This window comes from Caretta caretta, chromosome 10, assembly GCF_965140235.1.
Source record: "Caretta caretta isolate rCarCar2 chromosome 10, rCarCar1.hap1, whole genome shotgun sequence".
In the NCBI taxonomy this organism is placed as follows: Eukaryota; Metazoa; Chordata; order Testudines; family Cheloniidae; genus Caretta; species Caretta caretta.
This window is the reverse complement of record NC_134215.1, coordinates 7,569,241-7,586,519: the sequence shown is the minus strand read 5'-3', so window position 1 is coordinate 7,586,519 and position 17,279 is coordinate 7,569,241. Positions and strand designations below refer to the sequence as shown.

The window sequence follows — 17,279 nt, the reverse complement described above, 5'->3', positions numbered from 1 at the left end:
CAACAACTGAGCCGTACTGATGTTACTTCCTTGAAGTATTCCGTGACAAGGCCTAGTCACGTACTTTGGGCTCCCTTGAACTGGGGAACAGGAGGCTGAACTAAGCATTTGTCAAAATAGGGAAAAGTAAAAATCAGCAGAGAAACTCCCCCTTCTTCACACCAGTTTAAACGGAGACAGGTAAGATTTACTGTTTAACTGTAAGGAACTTAGACCCCAATTCTGCAGTCCAACTATTCAGCATAGCACTTGAGCATAGATTTAAAATTAAGTTATGTGCTTACATCCCAATGACTTCAATAGGCCTTAAGCATGTGCTTAAATACCGTGTTAAATAAAGGTGGACTTCAGCAGGTGCTTAAATGCTTTCCCTCATTGGGTTCCTTAAATCCAAATTTCTGACAATTATACCACCTCTGTGACACTGAGAAAGGAGAAGTGAAAATACAACAGCAGCTCATTACTTATTTATTTCCTTCCCTGGGGAAAAAAACCAAATATATGCTTTACAAGGTGTCATTCCCTCCCCGTATGGGTAACCACGGAGGAGCAACAATAGCTTGCATTAAAAGTTACGCATATGCACAAGTCCTACTTCCTACATGAAAAACGAAATATAAAAAGTCAAGTCTCACCAAGTCGGTACTGAGCCACTCCTCAATGTCATCCATGACAGAGGACTGTGCAACGGGGATCTATGGAGTGCAGCGAGAGATACAGCAAGGCAGGCAAAACCAAAATACATCCACAATCATGGCCACAGAATGATGGAAAATGCCAGAAATAAGATGGAAAAAACAAAACAAAAAAACCACAAAATAAGCTGTAAGATGCACTGAAAAAGCAACAAAATACAAATAGCACGCAAATAAAGAAACACTTAAAGGTCAATTATGAACCGTGAGGCTAACAAAACCAAAACAAAGATTATGGAGAATGTGACCAGATGTGAGAACTTTCCGATTACATATTAGAGCCATCAGTGTGGACTGATGGCTCTAATCTGGATCACGTAACACTTTCGAGGATAGAATATTGGATATGGATTATATTTTGAAATACCTAACTTCAGTTTCAATGAAGTCAGACAAATGAGGGTCATTCTTGTCAGTTGCCCCCCTCCCCCAGCTTTTTGTTTTTGTTTTTAATGGACATTGATCATTGTCTAAGGTTAGTAACAAACATAACAAAGGGGTTCAAATACTGCAGTCTTCCCACAGGCAAATGAAGCCAATTTGATCAGTCCTTCCAGAGAGAAAGTAACCCAGAATGACCACATTCAGGATAAACTTCAGAATCAAAAGTAATTATATCGAAATATTTCTTCCACAGGCGATTCTCCCTGAACCTTGCTAAGGTAGTTTGCCTAAAGAGGACTCTTTTCATTGTTTCTGGCTCTCTTCCTACTTATTCAAACACATTATGATAAAAACCACCATTTCCTGCTTTGTAATGGTTATGGACATAGATCTGATCTGTAATAATGTTATGGATACTTGGATGTAACTGTTGTATTAATGGTGAGCATGATTGGTCAGCGAGGGAAAGTTCTTGTACACTGGGCTCTTAGAAGTTCCTGTAGGACTGTATGGATCTAACTTAACCGAGGGGCTGTGGAAAGAGCAAAGAGGAAAGTAACACAATAGACCTAAATAAGGACACCCCAGCACACGCTTGGAAGACAATGGCATGCTTGCAGGCTCTAAGCCGAAGCGACACAGCTGTTTTCTCAGGCAGAGAGACTAAACACTAAACAGTTAAAGCCTTTGGAGGAAAAGAAGGTGGGGTGAGTTGCCAGGGGCTGTCCAGGAAGAGGTCACGAAGCTCTGAGAAGCTCTGACGGGGGGGACAAGGTGACAGAGCAAAGCTCCATGGAAGAGGCTCAGGGAAGTTAGTCCTACCAGGATCCCTGTGTGGATGATGGTAAAACATCTGGTAAGATAGGCCCAGTCTGAGAGTGGGAGAATCATGTGATTCTACGCAGAGACAGGTGATGATGGCTAGAGGGTTGAGGCCAGGGTGCACTTGACAGAACCAGGAGGAGGCAGAGATGCAGTTTGCCCAGTAACTGACAGTAATGATATGGAGATCCCGAACACCACAGGAACACTTGCAGTTTAGATTGGAACAGGCCAGATTTCTGTGCAGGACAAGTCTCCATTTTTAATTTGCAAGGATAAACTGGATCATGCATGTAAGATGCTGAAGGCAGTGGTTCCAAGTTGCTGAGAACTTGCAAAAATGGCCATTAACAGGAGGATAGATTCTGGAGACAGTTTTTGACTTGCTAGCCTCCACGAACAAGTTGTGTCTTGCAGAGCTGACTAGTTGGTTTAATAGCTTTGGAGATTACTGACTTCAGACACGAGCCCCAGCTGTGCAATTATTCAGCCAGCAGCAATTTAAAAAACATCATAGGAGTTTTAAACTGCTGTCTCTCTTATGTATTTATGTGGCACCTATGATGTTTTGTTTTAAAGGAGGGTAATTTATAAAGCTATTGCAATTCATTTTTTTCAAAAGTCTATACACAAACAGAAAATGGGAATTAACCTATAAAACATTCACGCAACATTAAGAATAGACTTCAGTTCAAAAACTAAGGATGGATTGTTAAGATTTCTTTGTGATTTCATAGGGTTTTTCCAAAATTAATGAGATCATTTGTCCATATTATTGTCCAAATGTCCAATCGGGAAAGATGAGAAAGGAGGGATAAGAGAACAGAGGATGAATCTTCAACCCATAAAATCCAAGGAAACTTGGAATTAAAGTTAGACACCATTATTTGAAGGCAGTTTTTGTTTGTGGTTTCATCAGCAATAAAGACCCCACCAAAAAAGTATTGCCAAACCATTTCCTTAGTGCTGATAACATCCAATATTCTACCCTTAAAAAGGCCCTGCGATGTTGTTAATAACACAAATTATGTTTCTACTCAATAGGATCCCACTGGAAAAGAAACAGGTATGAAATGACACCTCGAGACTCTGAACTCAGTACTGAACTCAGTAATGCTCTTAGAATGTCTGTCCAACAAGGTTCATGCTACTTGTCGTTAGACTACAGCCTTGTACTGGTTTAGCTAATTCTATTCCTTTCTGGATATTTAATACAACTGACACCAATACTTGCTTGGCTGCTATTCATTTCTTCCCTTGCTTGGCGATCAAAAATTCTTCATAGGATATATTATGGGAGCAGTAGAGCTCTAAGGCACGTGTGAAGACACCTATTTCAGAGGAATCCTTCAATCTTGTCTTTTTAAGGCTGCAGTGACCCTCATGCAGCTAAAGCGTACCCTAATTTTAAACAATTTAATTAGCTACTTGATTGTCTGCAACTTGTAACTGCGTGTGTTTACTGCAGTGGAGGATTTAACTCATGTACAATATGTTCACTAACACAGCTTGTTGTGCCTGAGACATTGTAAATAAGATGCAACATCTTATGGGTCGGGCAAGCCCAGGCAGTTGAAGCCATCATGGGTACAGGGAATTAGCCTTTTCAGAACATTGTACGAAGCACTTTACAGAATCCCTGGAAAAGTGAAAGTGAAATGACAGACAATGAGCTTGACATTGTCTTCAGAAGGAAGTGACTCAACTGGCCCTGGTGTATTGAGGGTGGGAAGAGGGATCCTGCCACTAAGGGAAATAAAGATCTCCAAAAGATATCCAAAAACTTTGGTTGAGAGAGTTCATCTGGGCACATTTGAAGCTATTTTCACCAAAAGTGTATTTCCCTAGCTTATGTATGGCACAAGGAAGAGCAGACCAGGCTCCAGGGAAAGAGGATTTTATCTCTGGGAAGAGGATGTACCTCTCAATTGTCCCATGTCACACAGGCCACTGTTACATTTGAGTCCCAAATCTTCCTTTCTCCCAGGCAGATGTGGTGGCGTTCCAATTTGTTAGTGCCCAACAATAAAGGTAGTATATCAAAGTATCTTAATTATTGAGAGAAACCTGCCCTTTCCCCTGCCAGCTTGGTGTCTTTTAGGACGTGCAGCGGAGAGCAGTTTGTTTTAGCTTTTGGTGAATTCTGGTTTGTTTTTTTAAACAATTGGGCCACTGACCTGCTGGCAACAGTGGTGGTTTTGAATTTTAAAGTAGAGTGGGTGGTTTACGAGATGTAAGCTTTTGACTTATGCAACAGGCACCTAGCTGGCATGCTACTAGGTAGCATGTAGATAACTTAGACAAACCAATATCTTCATTACACTTTGGCAGCTGTCCCAATCTAGGAGAGAGAAACTGGAATACGTGCACTAAAGTACTGTGGCCCTACCTTCAGTCAGAGCTCGTGGTAGGCATAAGCAGACCCAGCAAATGCTTAGGGCCCCATGCAGCTCAAGGTGGGCCCCTATTAATTATTAGTGTTGTTGTGTGGGGCAGCCCCCCCCCCCAAATATTCCTGCTTGGTGCTCCCAATGGGCTAGCACCATAAGCAGGAGAAAACAGTGCCAAGTTCACTAGAACAGCGTGCACAGAGTCCTAGAGTGAATTCCTTATGCATGCGGGTACGGTGTGGGGGGTGGCACAAAGGGAGTGGGAGACAGAGAGAGAGAGAGAGGAAGGAACTAAACCTAAATTAAGGCTGTCACAGTTTGGAAAGAAGTCAAGTGCCGGTTTATGAAAAAGTTTAAATGATGCTCTGGCTGCTTTTTAAAAAGGCAAAAACCCTCCCCTTTAACATCCCTAACGTTGTAGAGACACAGTTGAGAGGTATGTCAATATCATCCCTCTTTTCCACATCTCAACAGTACAAAAAGTTTGCAAAGAATTTGAACACCCAGTAGTTCAGGACTAGGATGCTAATTATTCCATTTACACTGTAAATACTACCAAGTGGGATTAATAAATATGGTTAAGAACTACAGCCGGTTGAGAGAAACTGAGTTAATGATTAGTCCTGTTTTATTTTAGGGATATAATACGAACAAGGGTGAGCACCTTGTGAGGGCAGAAACTGGCACCTAGTTCATACTAGGGCAGCCAGATCCCCCCCAAAATCTGTATGCCTCCATGAATGCTGCAGTATCCTTTTTTCCAGGCCGAATAACCACAAGCCAATAAGCAGATATTGTGTTTGGTTTTTCAATAAGGCAGTGGCCTGAATGGAGTGAACAGCAGGGGCACCAATTTCATGCTTCCCTGCACTTGTAAACAGTGGAAAAGCAAACACGGGGAACTAACTCAATCACAGGATTATTCATAATGGATGAGCCTCTAACAAAATGGAATAGATCATCAGTGGCTGCTACAGCTCCACACACCAGCCAGCGTCACAGGGAACTGCATCCAAAGGCATCAGCGGAGAAGCAGGTGCCATTCCTTTTACGGCTCTTTCGAGCTTATATTAGTAATTGTGGGTCTGAAACACTGGGAACCAGAGTTCCATTTCAAAGTTAGGTGCATACAATTGGGCACACAGTGTGCCCATGACACATGCAGAGCACCCAGCACGCACTCAGGCATTTGCAAATGAATGTGACCAAGTCAGGCACCTTACTGGCTATGTACATGCCCAAATACTCAATTGCTGTGTCTCCACTGGGCACTGGCATGCATGTTGTTGGTGACGTGCAGTTTCACACACCTCGCTTAAAAACCTGGGCTTGTGTTATACTTTTCGATTTAGGATCCATCAGTTTCATTTCAGGGATGTGTTCTGATGCCATATACCCTTTACTTTCCCGATCTTAATTTTTTTCTCAACATGTCCCCTTTAGGCTGGGATCTTCAAAAGTCCCCTCCAGGAGTTGGGTGCCCCATTGAATTTCAGTAGGAATTGGATACCCAGTCCCTGTAAGCTCTTTCGATAGTCTCAGCTCTTAAGTTTAATAGTAAAAAGCCTCAGCCCGCTTCCAAAAAAATCCCCTTCCCGCCCCTTCAAAAAATCTAAGCCACACACACCCCTACAAACCCGCAATAAGTCTCATGTCAGGACTTTGACCACTCCTCCTAAAGATGTGTGTGGTTATACTTGAAAGCAGGTCACCACAGTATTGAAACCTCAAACATTAAAACATGAGTCAGCTCCTCCCTCCCCTGAATCGAGACTGACTTAAAAATGAGTTATTTTAAAACAATTGTTGCGTTCTCTTTATTTTCCTCTGGTTTCTGAGCCTTTAAAGGTACACTCAGGTCACACTTTCAAACTTTTCATCATAAGCATCAGAGCACAGAACTGTTATTTAAAGGCATGCTGAGATTCTCATGTGCTCAGCTGTCTCCAGGACCTGATGCTGTAAGTAAAACACCAGTATCATGAGACTCACAATAAAACTGCCAGAGTTGGAAACCCTGCACCAGGTCCTCCCAATAAAGTCCAATCCTGAAAGCCTTAATGCAGGAAATATTCCTTAAATGGGACATTTGCCAGTGCCAATGGAACATGTCAATCCAGCTAGCACACTCAGGTTCCCTTGTTTTAGAATAAGCAGAAAAAGAGAAAGACACAGAGAAGTACCCTTCTCCTATGCTACTCAATCCAACTAGGTTTGATCCTGCAAACTTCATGTGCTGGGCTCGCCATGGAGTTAAGTGCCGCAGGAGTTGGCTGCTATTAAAGGAGTTCGAAAAGGAGCCGAGAAAATGACCCATCCCTGAATTAAATACATGGAGCTTGTGTTTATGCTTGAAAAGTGGATACTGCATATATAAATCGAGACAGTAAAAGGAACTAACAGGATCCCCAGCCCTGTTTCGAAGGTAAAGATGGACAGTAGAAACTGCTACAACTGATGCCAACAAGAGACTTACGGGGCTGCAAGTCTCTGGGCAATATAAAAAGGAATTTTTGGAGACCTACCCCCTGAATATTAAACTTTCCCCATCCCCTAGACAATTATACAGGTGCGGAATAAAATCCTTGTACTGTCTGATTTGTGATCGTTCAGCAGGTTGGGTGAGAGGTAAACACAGGATGGTTATTCTACAAAAGGAACGGGAATGGGGAACAGGGTTCATTGTAATTGGTGAAATCCTCACCATTCCTTGCGTAATTAGCCACTTGTCTATGGGCTCCATGTCTGAGCTCCCACCTTTACCTCTCCTCTGCGTTGAGAGCAGAAATGCCCATCAAGAAAGAAACCACAGCAACACCCGTGATAAGGTAATAATACAACAGCAGTAAATCAGAAGCATATACTACGCATAGGGTCCTTTCTGGTAATACCCACTTAAAGACACCACCTGTTTCTGTCTCCCTTCTGTGCGATCTGTACATCAGAAACAGGAGTCCTGGCCTCTTGGCTTCCTTTGGGCAGGTTACAGAGCTCACAATTTCTAAGTGAGGCTGACGTTTCTATTTTTCTTAAAAGTCGTCAGAATGTGGACTAGGTGACTCTGAAATCTGTCGGGCCTCACAAAAATCCCTACATTTAAGCCATTCTGGAACTTCCCTTTCTGGAGATGATAATTCACAGCAAACGTTATTTTTCCTCCAGTTTTTCTTGGTCTCCAGAGAGACTGTCCAGGCTTAGCCTGGTAACGCCAGCCTTACAAAGGACATGATGATAGTGGCCGGGGGAGAGCAAATAACCATAACTGGATGAAATAGTTTGGCGCCTTTCAAACTGCACATCTTTAAGGGCTTCACAGTTTAAGGGGACCAAAACCATAACATCTCATTTCAGGAGTCTGGCTGGGGAACGTATCACGAGGTGGAATCACTCAATCTTCTCAACTTCTCCACAGTGTGGATAACAAAGGTTATCTCATGGGCACTGCCCTTCCTAGTTGCCATCCTGTAACATCTCGCTGGCAACTACAGCAGTTCCCAACATGGAAGGGTAAAAGTAATATATTTTTAGCTGTCGTCATGTGATTTAACAGCTGGAAGCAAGGATAGTCAACTGCCTACGACCAGCCATCTCTCCATGCACACCGTTTGAGAACAACTGCACTACTTCAGTTTGGTGAGAAGAACTTTAACATAAGAGAACCTCATTAAAATGAGAAGTCCGAGAAGAATGTGCTGTAATAGACTTTGGCCCCTCCCTGGATTACCTACAAGCGAAATATCCTTCAGTTAAGCCTTGTCCTAATTAAACCACACACTAGTTTAGAGAGAACAAGAAGCTACCAACAACTTTACTCCTACTACACTAACAGGGGTTGATAACTTTCCGATGTTATTAGCATTTTTATCACCACTAACCAGCAGTGCCCAACAGCCTTGCATCATTTTGTAAGTGTATTTTGTCTCCTAGCTATTCGGGGTTTACGCTTCCTCCCAGACAAGCAGTGCTTATGTTAACCAATCATAAAATGGGCTATTTTGGACTATGCGGTACAGCCATCAGGACCTTTGAAAAGAGGGTGAAGATCTGAGCTGTAATGATATCCCACAGCCCAAATTCAATAGTCCAGAAGAGCGACTGCTTTCAAATACTTTGACCAGTCAGATTAGTTCAAGACATGGTCCTTTGAACTGACAACCCTTCAGGCAGAGTAACATCTATGCTGGTGTGAGTGACAGGTGGCGGCAGTGCCCGAAGCAGGTATAAAATAAGAACAAGACCGCTAATGAATAAGGATAACAACCCCTTAGCCACCAGCGGAATAGAGCCTCCATTGCCAAGGGCTTGTGTCTCACATCAACACTCACCACTGGTAATTCCAAAGTGAGCCAGCAACAAAGAAGGGATTAAAGATTCTGTTCTCAACAGTCTAAGTGGCAGCAAGCAGCTGGGCACACCTGGTCTGACTCACCCACAAACATTCATTCCCATTTCTCACTGGCTCAGAGTGAAAGTTTGCTGGGCTGGCCAGATGCCTCAGAATATATTGCAACCTCCCAGCATGTGAGAGAATCGAGAGGGGATCAACATGGGATGGGAAGATGCAACTCAGCTGATGGAGAAGGATGTGTGCTGCGTTGGCTCTTCCATGCTCCCTAGTGGTCAATACAGAGCCAGGTTGGGGGCTCTGAACTCCTTCAGCCATCACTAGACTTATAGTGACAACCATGAGTGTACAAAGTGCTAAAAGGGGGTTGGGGGTATATCTGGGAATTTCACTTGCTCTTTATTCAGTTCACATCCCTAGATGGGGCTGGCCAAAGGAGTTAAAGGCATCCCCAGTGTGAGCTCTCACTCTAGGTCACTAATATCTAGTTTGTTATAACTTCAGACAGATTGTGTTCTTTCTGAACAACTATATTAACTTTCATAGACAAGAATTAATCAGCGTTCATAGAAGGTTACCCACTCAGTTCTGCAGTGGCTCCTCCCAGAAAGCTAGACATCCAGGCAGACTGCAAGATTACAGAAGCATTCACCCACTGTGTTTTTGTGATGTTATTTATACTGAATACATTAAGTAGCAATTCTCTTTAGGAATGGTTACCAAGCAAGTACGTGTTCTTTTGATATTTATTTCAACATGGCCCTCACTGGCATCCACACTAAATGCAATGGACAATGCTACCTTCTGAATCATTGGTGGGATACCAAATGAAATGTTAAACTCAGACACAGATGCAGCATTGCATGTCACGCTCCCAGCTTTGTGCTGGAGTGCTTGTTTCAGAGGGCAGTAATTCAGAGCAATGACGTACCCCTCCTGTGTTCTGTTTTCGAACGTCCAGAGCAGATGCCAGTCCTTTGACAGCCTGCGGATCCTCATACGTCACGCTGAAACAAAGGAACAAACAGAACTGATGCAAATCCAGCCGCCCCCGAATGCCAGAACAAAATGCATTAAGCACTAATCTACTAGTCTGCCACTTGTTTTATTTGAGACTAGCATGGAGCATATAGAATCATAGAATATCAGGGTTGGAAGGGACCTCAGGAGGTCATCTAGTCCAACCCCCTGCTCAAAGCAGGGCCAATCCCCAACTAAATCATCCCAGCCAGGGCTTTGTCAAGCCTGACCTTAAAAACTTCTCAGGAAGGAGATTCCACCACCTCCCTAGGTAATGCATTCCAGTGTTTCACCACCCTCCTAGCGAAAAAGTTTTTCCTAATATCCAACCTAAACCTCCCCCACTGCAACTTGAGACCATTGCTTCTTCTTCTGTCATCTGCTACCATTGAGAACAGTCTAGATCCGTCCTCTTTGGAACCCCCTTTCAGGTAGTTGAAAGCAGCTATCAAATCCCCCCTCATTCTTCTCTTCCGCAGACTAAACAATCCCAGTTCCCTCAGCCTCTCCTCATAAGTCATGTGTTCCAGTCCCCTAATCATTTTTGTTGCCCTCCGCTGAACATTTTCCAATTTTTATCATTTTTATGAGTGCAGTAGGAGCCTCTCAGTACAGATAAAAAAAACATTCTCTGACCCGAGGTGATTACAAATAGATTTCAGATATGATGCGACATGGGATGTGTAAGAGACAGAGTAGGGAGCGGGCGAGGAGGCAGGACAGGCATCAAATATGATTACCAAGTTACTCACTGAAGGCTAGGACATAGCACAATGGAGCAAACAGGTGGTTGGGGTTTGGTTTGTTTGTTTGTTTTTTTTAGACAGAATGAGATTTAAATCGTTAAGTTTCTTACAGTTATCATGGTAGAAGTGAGCCTTCAGGTGGCTTTGGAGGTCTGCTCAGAAAGGGCATTCCAAATGCAGAGGACAGTGCAGAAGAATGCATGAAGATGATAGGGAAGAAGCAGGCACATGGGGCTTGGAAGCTGTCATCAATGGTAGAGCGGGGGACGCAAAAAGCTGGGACTGGATAGAGACCAGTTAAGTTTCTGTGAAGCCTTAAAAGGTGGTGACAAGAAACATGAACATGATGTGGTGAAGGGGGAGCCAGTGGAGGTAAGGGGAGATATGACTTCATCAGATAACGGGTAGGGAAGAAGGTCCTACCAGTTATGGAGAAGGCCATGATGGAGGTGGCCACAGTAATCAACAAGTGGTATAAGGAAACAAAGATGCAGGAAAACATACTAGCTCGGTTCACCAGATCTGCTGCCTGTTTACTGGGTATTTAAAAAGATATGCAAAATTGCTATTGAAAAGGATCATAACCATAGTTATTTAGCTAAGGGAACACTACCATCACTTCTCCTTCATGCACAAGGGCTAGTAATCAGCTCTCTCAAGCAGATACCAACACCTACCTGTAAATTAGCCACTGGGTGGTGCTACATGCCTGACTTGGTGAAACACCTCTCCCTGGCATGCCTGCTTCTACCAGCCTGAGGACAGCGATCCACAGTCTCTGCCTTAACAATGAGGAGTCCTTGTGGCACCTCTCTGCCTTGCTTCTGCAGCAGAATAAGCTACAGCCAAGTCTCTAGGGAGTTGCTTCACTCTCTTTTAACAGCATAAGAGCTAATGAAGGTACAATAATCCTCCCTTCTGAAATGATGGATTTCCGTGTGCTCTTTGCTCCATTATTTCCCATATGATAGAGATGGAGTTGCAGGCTGAGAAGAGCAGTTTCACGTTTCATTAAGTACAACAGGCATAACGGAAACCCTGTAAGGGATCTGGATCTGGATCCCACTATGATATGTTTACCCCAGGCTTAGCACCCCAGTGTGAATTCAGTCACCCTTAGTGCTAATTTAGCAACTCTAAATTAAAATGCTAAAACTGATCAAATATATTTCTATTACTCCCGGAGCAGCATGGACATCTGTACTTATGGCTGCTTAAGCCCTCCTGCTCTCCAGGACCTCTGAGCTGTAGCTTCCTAGCTGTGATTTTCCAGGCCTGGTCTCTCCTGATGAGGATCTTTTTTTTGAGAAAACCAGGCAGAGAGAGAATGCAGCGGGTAGCTACCAGCTGAGAAAGGGAACGAAGGTGCACGGGATGCTGCCTGGCTGCATCTCTAAGGTGCCTGTCGCTGCAGGATATTGGTGCTGTTCCTCCTGCGGTACTTGGACTCGCTTCCAATCTCTGATACGACCTGTATCTCCTCGAATTGGAAACCAGGGAGGGCCTTAGAGAAGGGTTACGTCGAACAAAAATACCTGACAGTCTCCTTCTAATGAGCCTCACATGAGAGAGATCAAAAGCTCTCAGAATAAGAGCATGGGTTCCTTTTTCATTAAAAAAATTCATTCCTATTCAGTGCTTGGGAAGGTGCAGCCCTCGGACGTCTTGTTTTCTACAGACTAGGTAGAGTGTGGGAGCTTCTTCATGCTGCCCAGCCAACATACCTTGATCTGGAGCAGCAGGAATCAGCCCTAAGGCTGAGATGGTAATTCAGTTCCCAGGCTCAGGTGATCACGATTGGTCATTACAGACCTGTGCAGGTTGAAGCCATAACCTATATGTGAAAGACTCTAAGGGCATGTCTACACTGCAATTAGACACCTGCAGCCGACCCAGGCCAGCTGAACTGGGCTCACAGGGATCAGGCTACGGGGGACCACTTAATTGCAGTGCAGACGTTCTGGTTTGGCTGCAGCCCAAGCTCTGGGACCCTCCAACCTTGCAGGATCCTAGAGCCCGCACTCCATGCTGACTGTAGATGTCTATGCTGCAAATAAATAGCACCGCAGCCCGAGCCCAAGGCAGGTAGCATGGGCCAGCCACGGGTTTTTAACTGCAGTATAGACTTACCCTAAGCCACTGCTAGTCTTCCAAAATTTACTCTCATATTCAGATACCTTCAGGGTTATTTAGGGGAAGGTTAATTCCCAGACCCACTGTGTAGAAAAAGAATTTAAGCAACTTCATTCCTAAGTTTCTAGGTGACTTGGAAATTCAGAAGTGAAACAAGATGGCACCTGAAATTACTGAACCAATCTACAGTGGACCTTCGCCTATAAAAACGACCTCTCCACCTACCAAATAATCCAATGAAATCCAGCAGGAGAAAATCTACGTTAAGTAAGGTCAGAGGATGAAAATCCATGTAATTTGAGCTATAAGATCACTTTGACCTGAAGAGGCCTCAAATTTTGTTCCCTAGGAATAAAGAGCATTTAAAACCAAATGCCAACTTACCTCTTCCGCTGATCAGCCAAGGAACTGCCTCTTGTCTGTGCAAACATGTCAAAGTCGTCTCGAGGGTTACAGTGTTGAAGGGAGCTGAGTGTTCCACTGACACTGTTTGTGCCCAAGTCTACAACAACAACAGAGAATAAGGGACCAATAGAATAGTGAACTGTGATCAAGTACCAGTCAGGAATACCTAGGATACACAAGAAATCAGCAGCAATATAGGATAGTTACAGTGAAAAGTAGATGAGAGCCATAATATTGCACTGAGTAGCCTGGATTTTTACCCTGAGTAGCCTGGATAGAGATTTCCCATCACTCAAGAACCATGATATAGACTATACCTCCTAAGTAGTATAAAGCTGCCTTCTCTCCTCCCAGCCCCCAGTTTTGTTGTTTTGACACAGATGACACAAAAGAAGAGGACAGCTATTTTGCGCAAGGATTCCAGTCTTCTCAGCTGTAGTTCTTAGTCCTTGTGCTTCTCCCCATTGTTAAACTGGCTGGGAATCCAATGCAGAGGTCAAAAGGAATGACCAGATCAAGAGCCCTTTCATCTATTGTAAAACACAAGATTTGTCCTTGGATAGAACCATTCATCCGAGGATTTCAATTAAAGTTTGTAAAAGTGCTTCTAAGTCTCAAATCCCTTTGGAGCAAGTAAATCAGTAATATCCTGACTTTACAGATAGGACAATGGAAGCACAGAGGTTAAGCGAATAACCCAAGGTTACACAGTGAATCGGTGACAGACTAAAGCCCATATCCATCTCCTTTTCCACTGTTCTAACTGCTGGACAATGCTTTTTACCCACAGCTCTTCTTAATGTCACCAGGCTGTTACCAGTAACTACTACCTCAAACAAAACACAGGCACTTGTTAACCCAGTGACCCAAATGCAGGCTCACCACGGAGTGGCTCGGGACAAGTCACATGCAGCTACTGTTCCATGCTAATCTGCCCTTTAAAAACTAGGTACTTACCAAGCCCTGCAAGTTGCGAGGAAAGTGAAGTTGGAGGTGCTGTGCTCCCCACCATTGGGCTCACGACAGCTGGGGAACCAGGGCCCAGATCTATTAAATTATCCTCCGTCACTTCACTCAGCACCTGTTGGGACAGTCAAGATGGTAGGTTATACTTCCTGCCGAGCAATTATAACAGAGACAAAATAAAATGAGAATGATGGATGCTTCCTAAAAAAGCCCTCTGTGGAAAGCTGTTGCAAATGGGAGTATTTTAATTAGGCTTTTAGACTATGAATGCAACACAAGTAGACAGAAAAGATATTTGTTTGGCTGGGTCACTGTCCAAAAAGCAGTATAGGCTCAACATCTGGCTTGCTTTTATGGTATTAGCTCATCCAACACAGCCTTGAAAAATCTCTCACGTCTCCCCTATCACCTCAGAATTAGTTAAGTTGCCTTCTGTTTCCTCATCCCCTTTAGCTTTGGAGCCGTGTAATGGTAAGAGCTGAGCCCCGCAAGGCCTCTATCTTTCACCTCATTTTGTACATTCAATACCAATCAGTCATGGAAATGTTCTTCACCATAGCCAGCGTTACAACGCAGACACTCAGCGTGTGTTTGGCAGAAGTCTCCTGAGTGCACCACGACTGCAGAAGGTGAACTGGATACTTACTCCATTACTGGCGCTTTGTGCCGAACGGCCTGATCGGTACCGTTCAAACCTGTTATAAAACAAGAGAGACTATCAAACCCACACATGCACTTGGAGCAAGTCAAGTTCAAGACAAAGCCAGGACATGTCCGTCGGGGTGAAGATAGCTTTTTTGGGCTTTTGGTGGGATCTCCCAGCTGCTCTGAAGGAAGAAGGAAAACTATTACAGAGGTTGTGTTCCGGGGCTCCAGCAGGGATGGTGTTGACTAATTGGCTCTTACAGCACATGGAGGCCAGTACATCCAGGGTCTGCAGTGTGAAGGAGGCTGCACAGCTTCCCTTCATAAACCGCCACTTGACAGGATTTTCTGAAGAAATGGGGTAGGAGAACTTGGAGCCAGAAGGGTAATGCCCCTGGCCAGAGAGTTGAGTACTCCCCCTCCCCAAGCATTTCCCACTTTGCAGAGCAGTACCCTAGCACAGCTCTGCCCAAGGAGCACGCTACAGTACATTCAGTGCTTCTGCAAACCTCATCTCTCTCAACATTTCATGGGTCTGTCCCCTTGTCTAAACACTCCCAGGTTCTCAGCAGCTGCTCAGGGCCAATGCCCAGGCAGACACTCCCCAAGCACAAAATAAACCACTTCAGCTAAAATAGATTGATTAGAGGAAAAACACTGGGGAGGGTCATTTGTTTCCACTAGCTGTATGTCTGTGGCCCAGACTCAGCCTTAACAGTCACTAAAAATGGATCTTCCCCACTCTCTAGGGTTGCCCTCATGCAGATCTAAGAACGTAAGAACAGCCATACTGGGTCAGATCCATGGTCCATCTAGCCCAGTATCCTGTCTTCTGGCAGTGGCCAATGCCACGTGCTTCAGAGAGAATGAACAAAGCAGATAATCAGGTGATCCATCCCTGTCATCCACTCCCAGCTTCTGGCAAACAGAAGCTAGGGACACTCAGAGCATGGGTTGCATCTCTAGCCACTCTGGCTAATAGCCACTGATGGACCCATTCTCCATGAATTTATCTAGTTCTTTTTTGAACCCTGTTATAGTTTTGGCCTTCACAGCATCTCCTGGCAATGAGTTCCATAGGTTGACTGTGCATTGTGTGAAGAAATACTTCCTTTTGTTTGTTTTAAACCTGCTGCCTATTCATTTCATTTGGTGACCCCTAGTTCGTGTGTTATGAGAAGGAATAAATAACACTTCCTTATTTACTTTATCCACACTAGTCATGATTTTATAGACCTGATTTTATATTTTTCCAAGCTGAAAAAATCTCAGTCTTTTAAATATCTCCTCATATGGAAGCTGTTCCACACCCCTAACTGTTGTTGCCCTGCTCTGTATCTTTTCCCATTCTAAATATATCTTTTTTGAGATGAGGCAACCAGATCTGCATGCAGCATTCAAGGTGTGGGCGTACAATGGATTTATATAGAGGCAATATGATATTTTCTGTCTTATCTCTTTCCTAATGGTTCCTAACATTCTGTTCACTTGTTTGACTGCTGCTGCACATCGAGTGGATGTTTTCAGAGAACTATCACAAGGACTCCAAGATCTCTTTCTTGACTGGTAACCACTAATTTAGACCCCATCATTTTACATGTATAGTTGGGATTATGTTTTCCAATGTGCATTGCTTTGCATCCGTCAACAATGAATTTCACCTGCCATTTTGTTGCCGTCACACAGTTTTGTGAAATCTCACTGTAACCCTTCTCAGTCTGCTTTGCACTTAACTATCTTGAGTAGCTTTGTATCATCTGCAAATTGTGCCACCTCACTGGTTTACCCCTTTTTCCAGATCATTTATGAATATATTGAATAGGACTGGTTCCAGTATTGACCCCTGGGGGACACCACTATTTACCTCTCTCCATTCTGAAAACTGACCATTTATTCCTTCTCTTTGTTTCCTATCTTTTAACCAGTTATCGATCCTTGAGAGGACCTTCGATCTTATCCCATGAGTGCTTGCTTTGCTTCAGAGCCATCGGTGAAGGACCTTGTCAAAGGCTTTCTGAAAGTCTAAGTACGCTGTATCCACTGGATCACCCTTGTCCACGTTTGTTGACCCTCTCACAGAATTCTAATAGATTGGCAAGGCGTGATTTCCCTTTACAAAAGCCATCTATCACCCTCTTTCCTTATGAAACACAACAAAATGTTTTGAAGTCAGCCTGTTTCTGAATAAAGATCAATTAGAAACTCCAACCCCCTCCACCCGGTACGAAAGTCAGGACCTGTGCACGTTCATTCAATACCATGGGCCTTCTGCCAACAGGACAATGTCAGAGTGAACTGCGAAGATTTCTTAAACTAACAGTGGAATCTACATTGTCAATTAAGAGCAAATATAGAGGGAAGTTTAGGCCCAAATTTCTGTAAGTGTCTGTGGAGGCTGTGCATGCTCAGCTTTTCTGAAATATCAAGCCCCACTCTGCGTGCTCCCAAAAATGAAAGCATCCCCATTGTATTGAGAAATATGTGCTACTAAGATTTACAAGCCACTTTCTCCTGTGAACCAACAAGCTCCAAATTCAAGAAGTCAGTTCCTGCTTGCATCCACTGACTGCATTTTATGTCATCAGTGGCACCAGAAACCAACACCTGGAATTCTGAACTCTGAGTAATGGAGGAAGAGGATAAACTGGTTTCTACATGCTTGAAATATTCAAACCTACGCAGTGACTCTGCAATTTATTTGCGTTTTTCAAACGTTTTTTTTAACTGT

The 17,279-nt window shown here is 43.8% G+C and overlaps 1 protein-coding gene across 5 annotated transcripts in view; it reads right to left on the bottom strand.

Moving 5' to 3' along the window:
* Positions 1–17,279, bottom strand: part of TOM1L2 (target of myb1 like 2 membrane trafficking protein) — a 67,209-nt gene that overhangs the window by 9,227 nt on the left and 40,703 nt on the right. For 3 of the 5 annotated variants that reach the window (XM_048867683.2, XM_075117576.1, XM_075117575.1), the window contains exons 9-14: positions 14,553–14,601; positions 13,898–14,021; positions 12,920–13,037; positions 9,568–9,643; positions 6,996–7,061; positions 636–695 (exon numbers count right to left, since the gene is read on the bottom strand). In XM_048867683.2, coding sequence (XP_048723640.1) covers positions 636–695; positions 6,996–7,061; positions 9,568–9,643; positions 12,920–13,037; positions 13,898–14,021; positions 14,553–14,601 — 493 coding nt within the window. The remainder of the gene's footprint in view (positions 1–635; positions 696–6,995; positions 7,062–9,567; positions 9,644–12,919; positions 13,038–13,897; positions 14,022–14,552; positions 14,602–17,279) is intronic. The other 2 variants (XM_048867684.2, XM_048867685.2) reach the window with 2 other exon arrangements.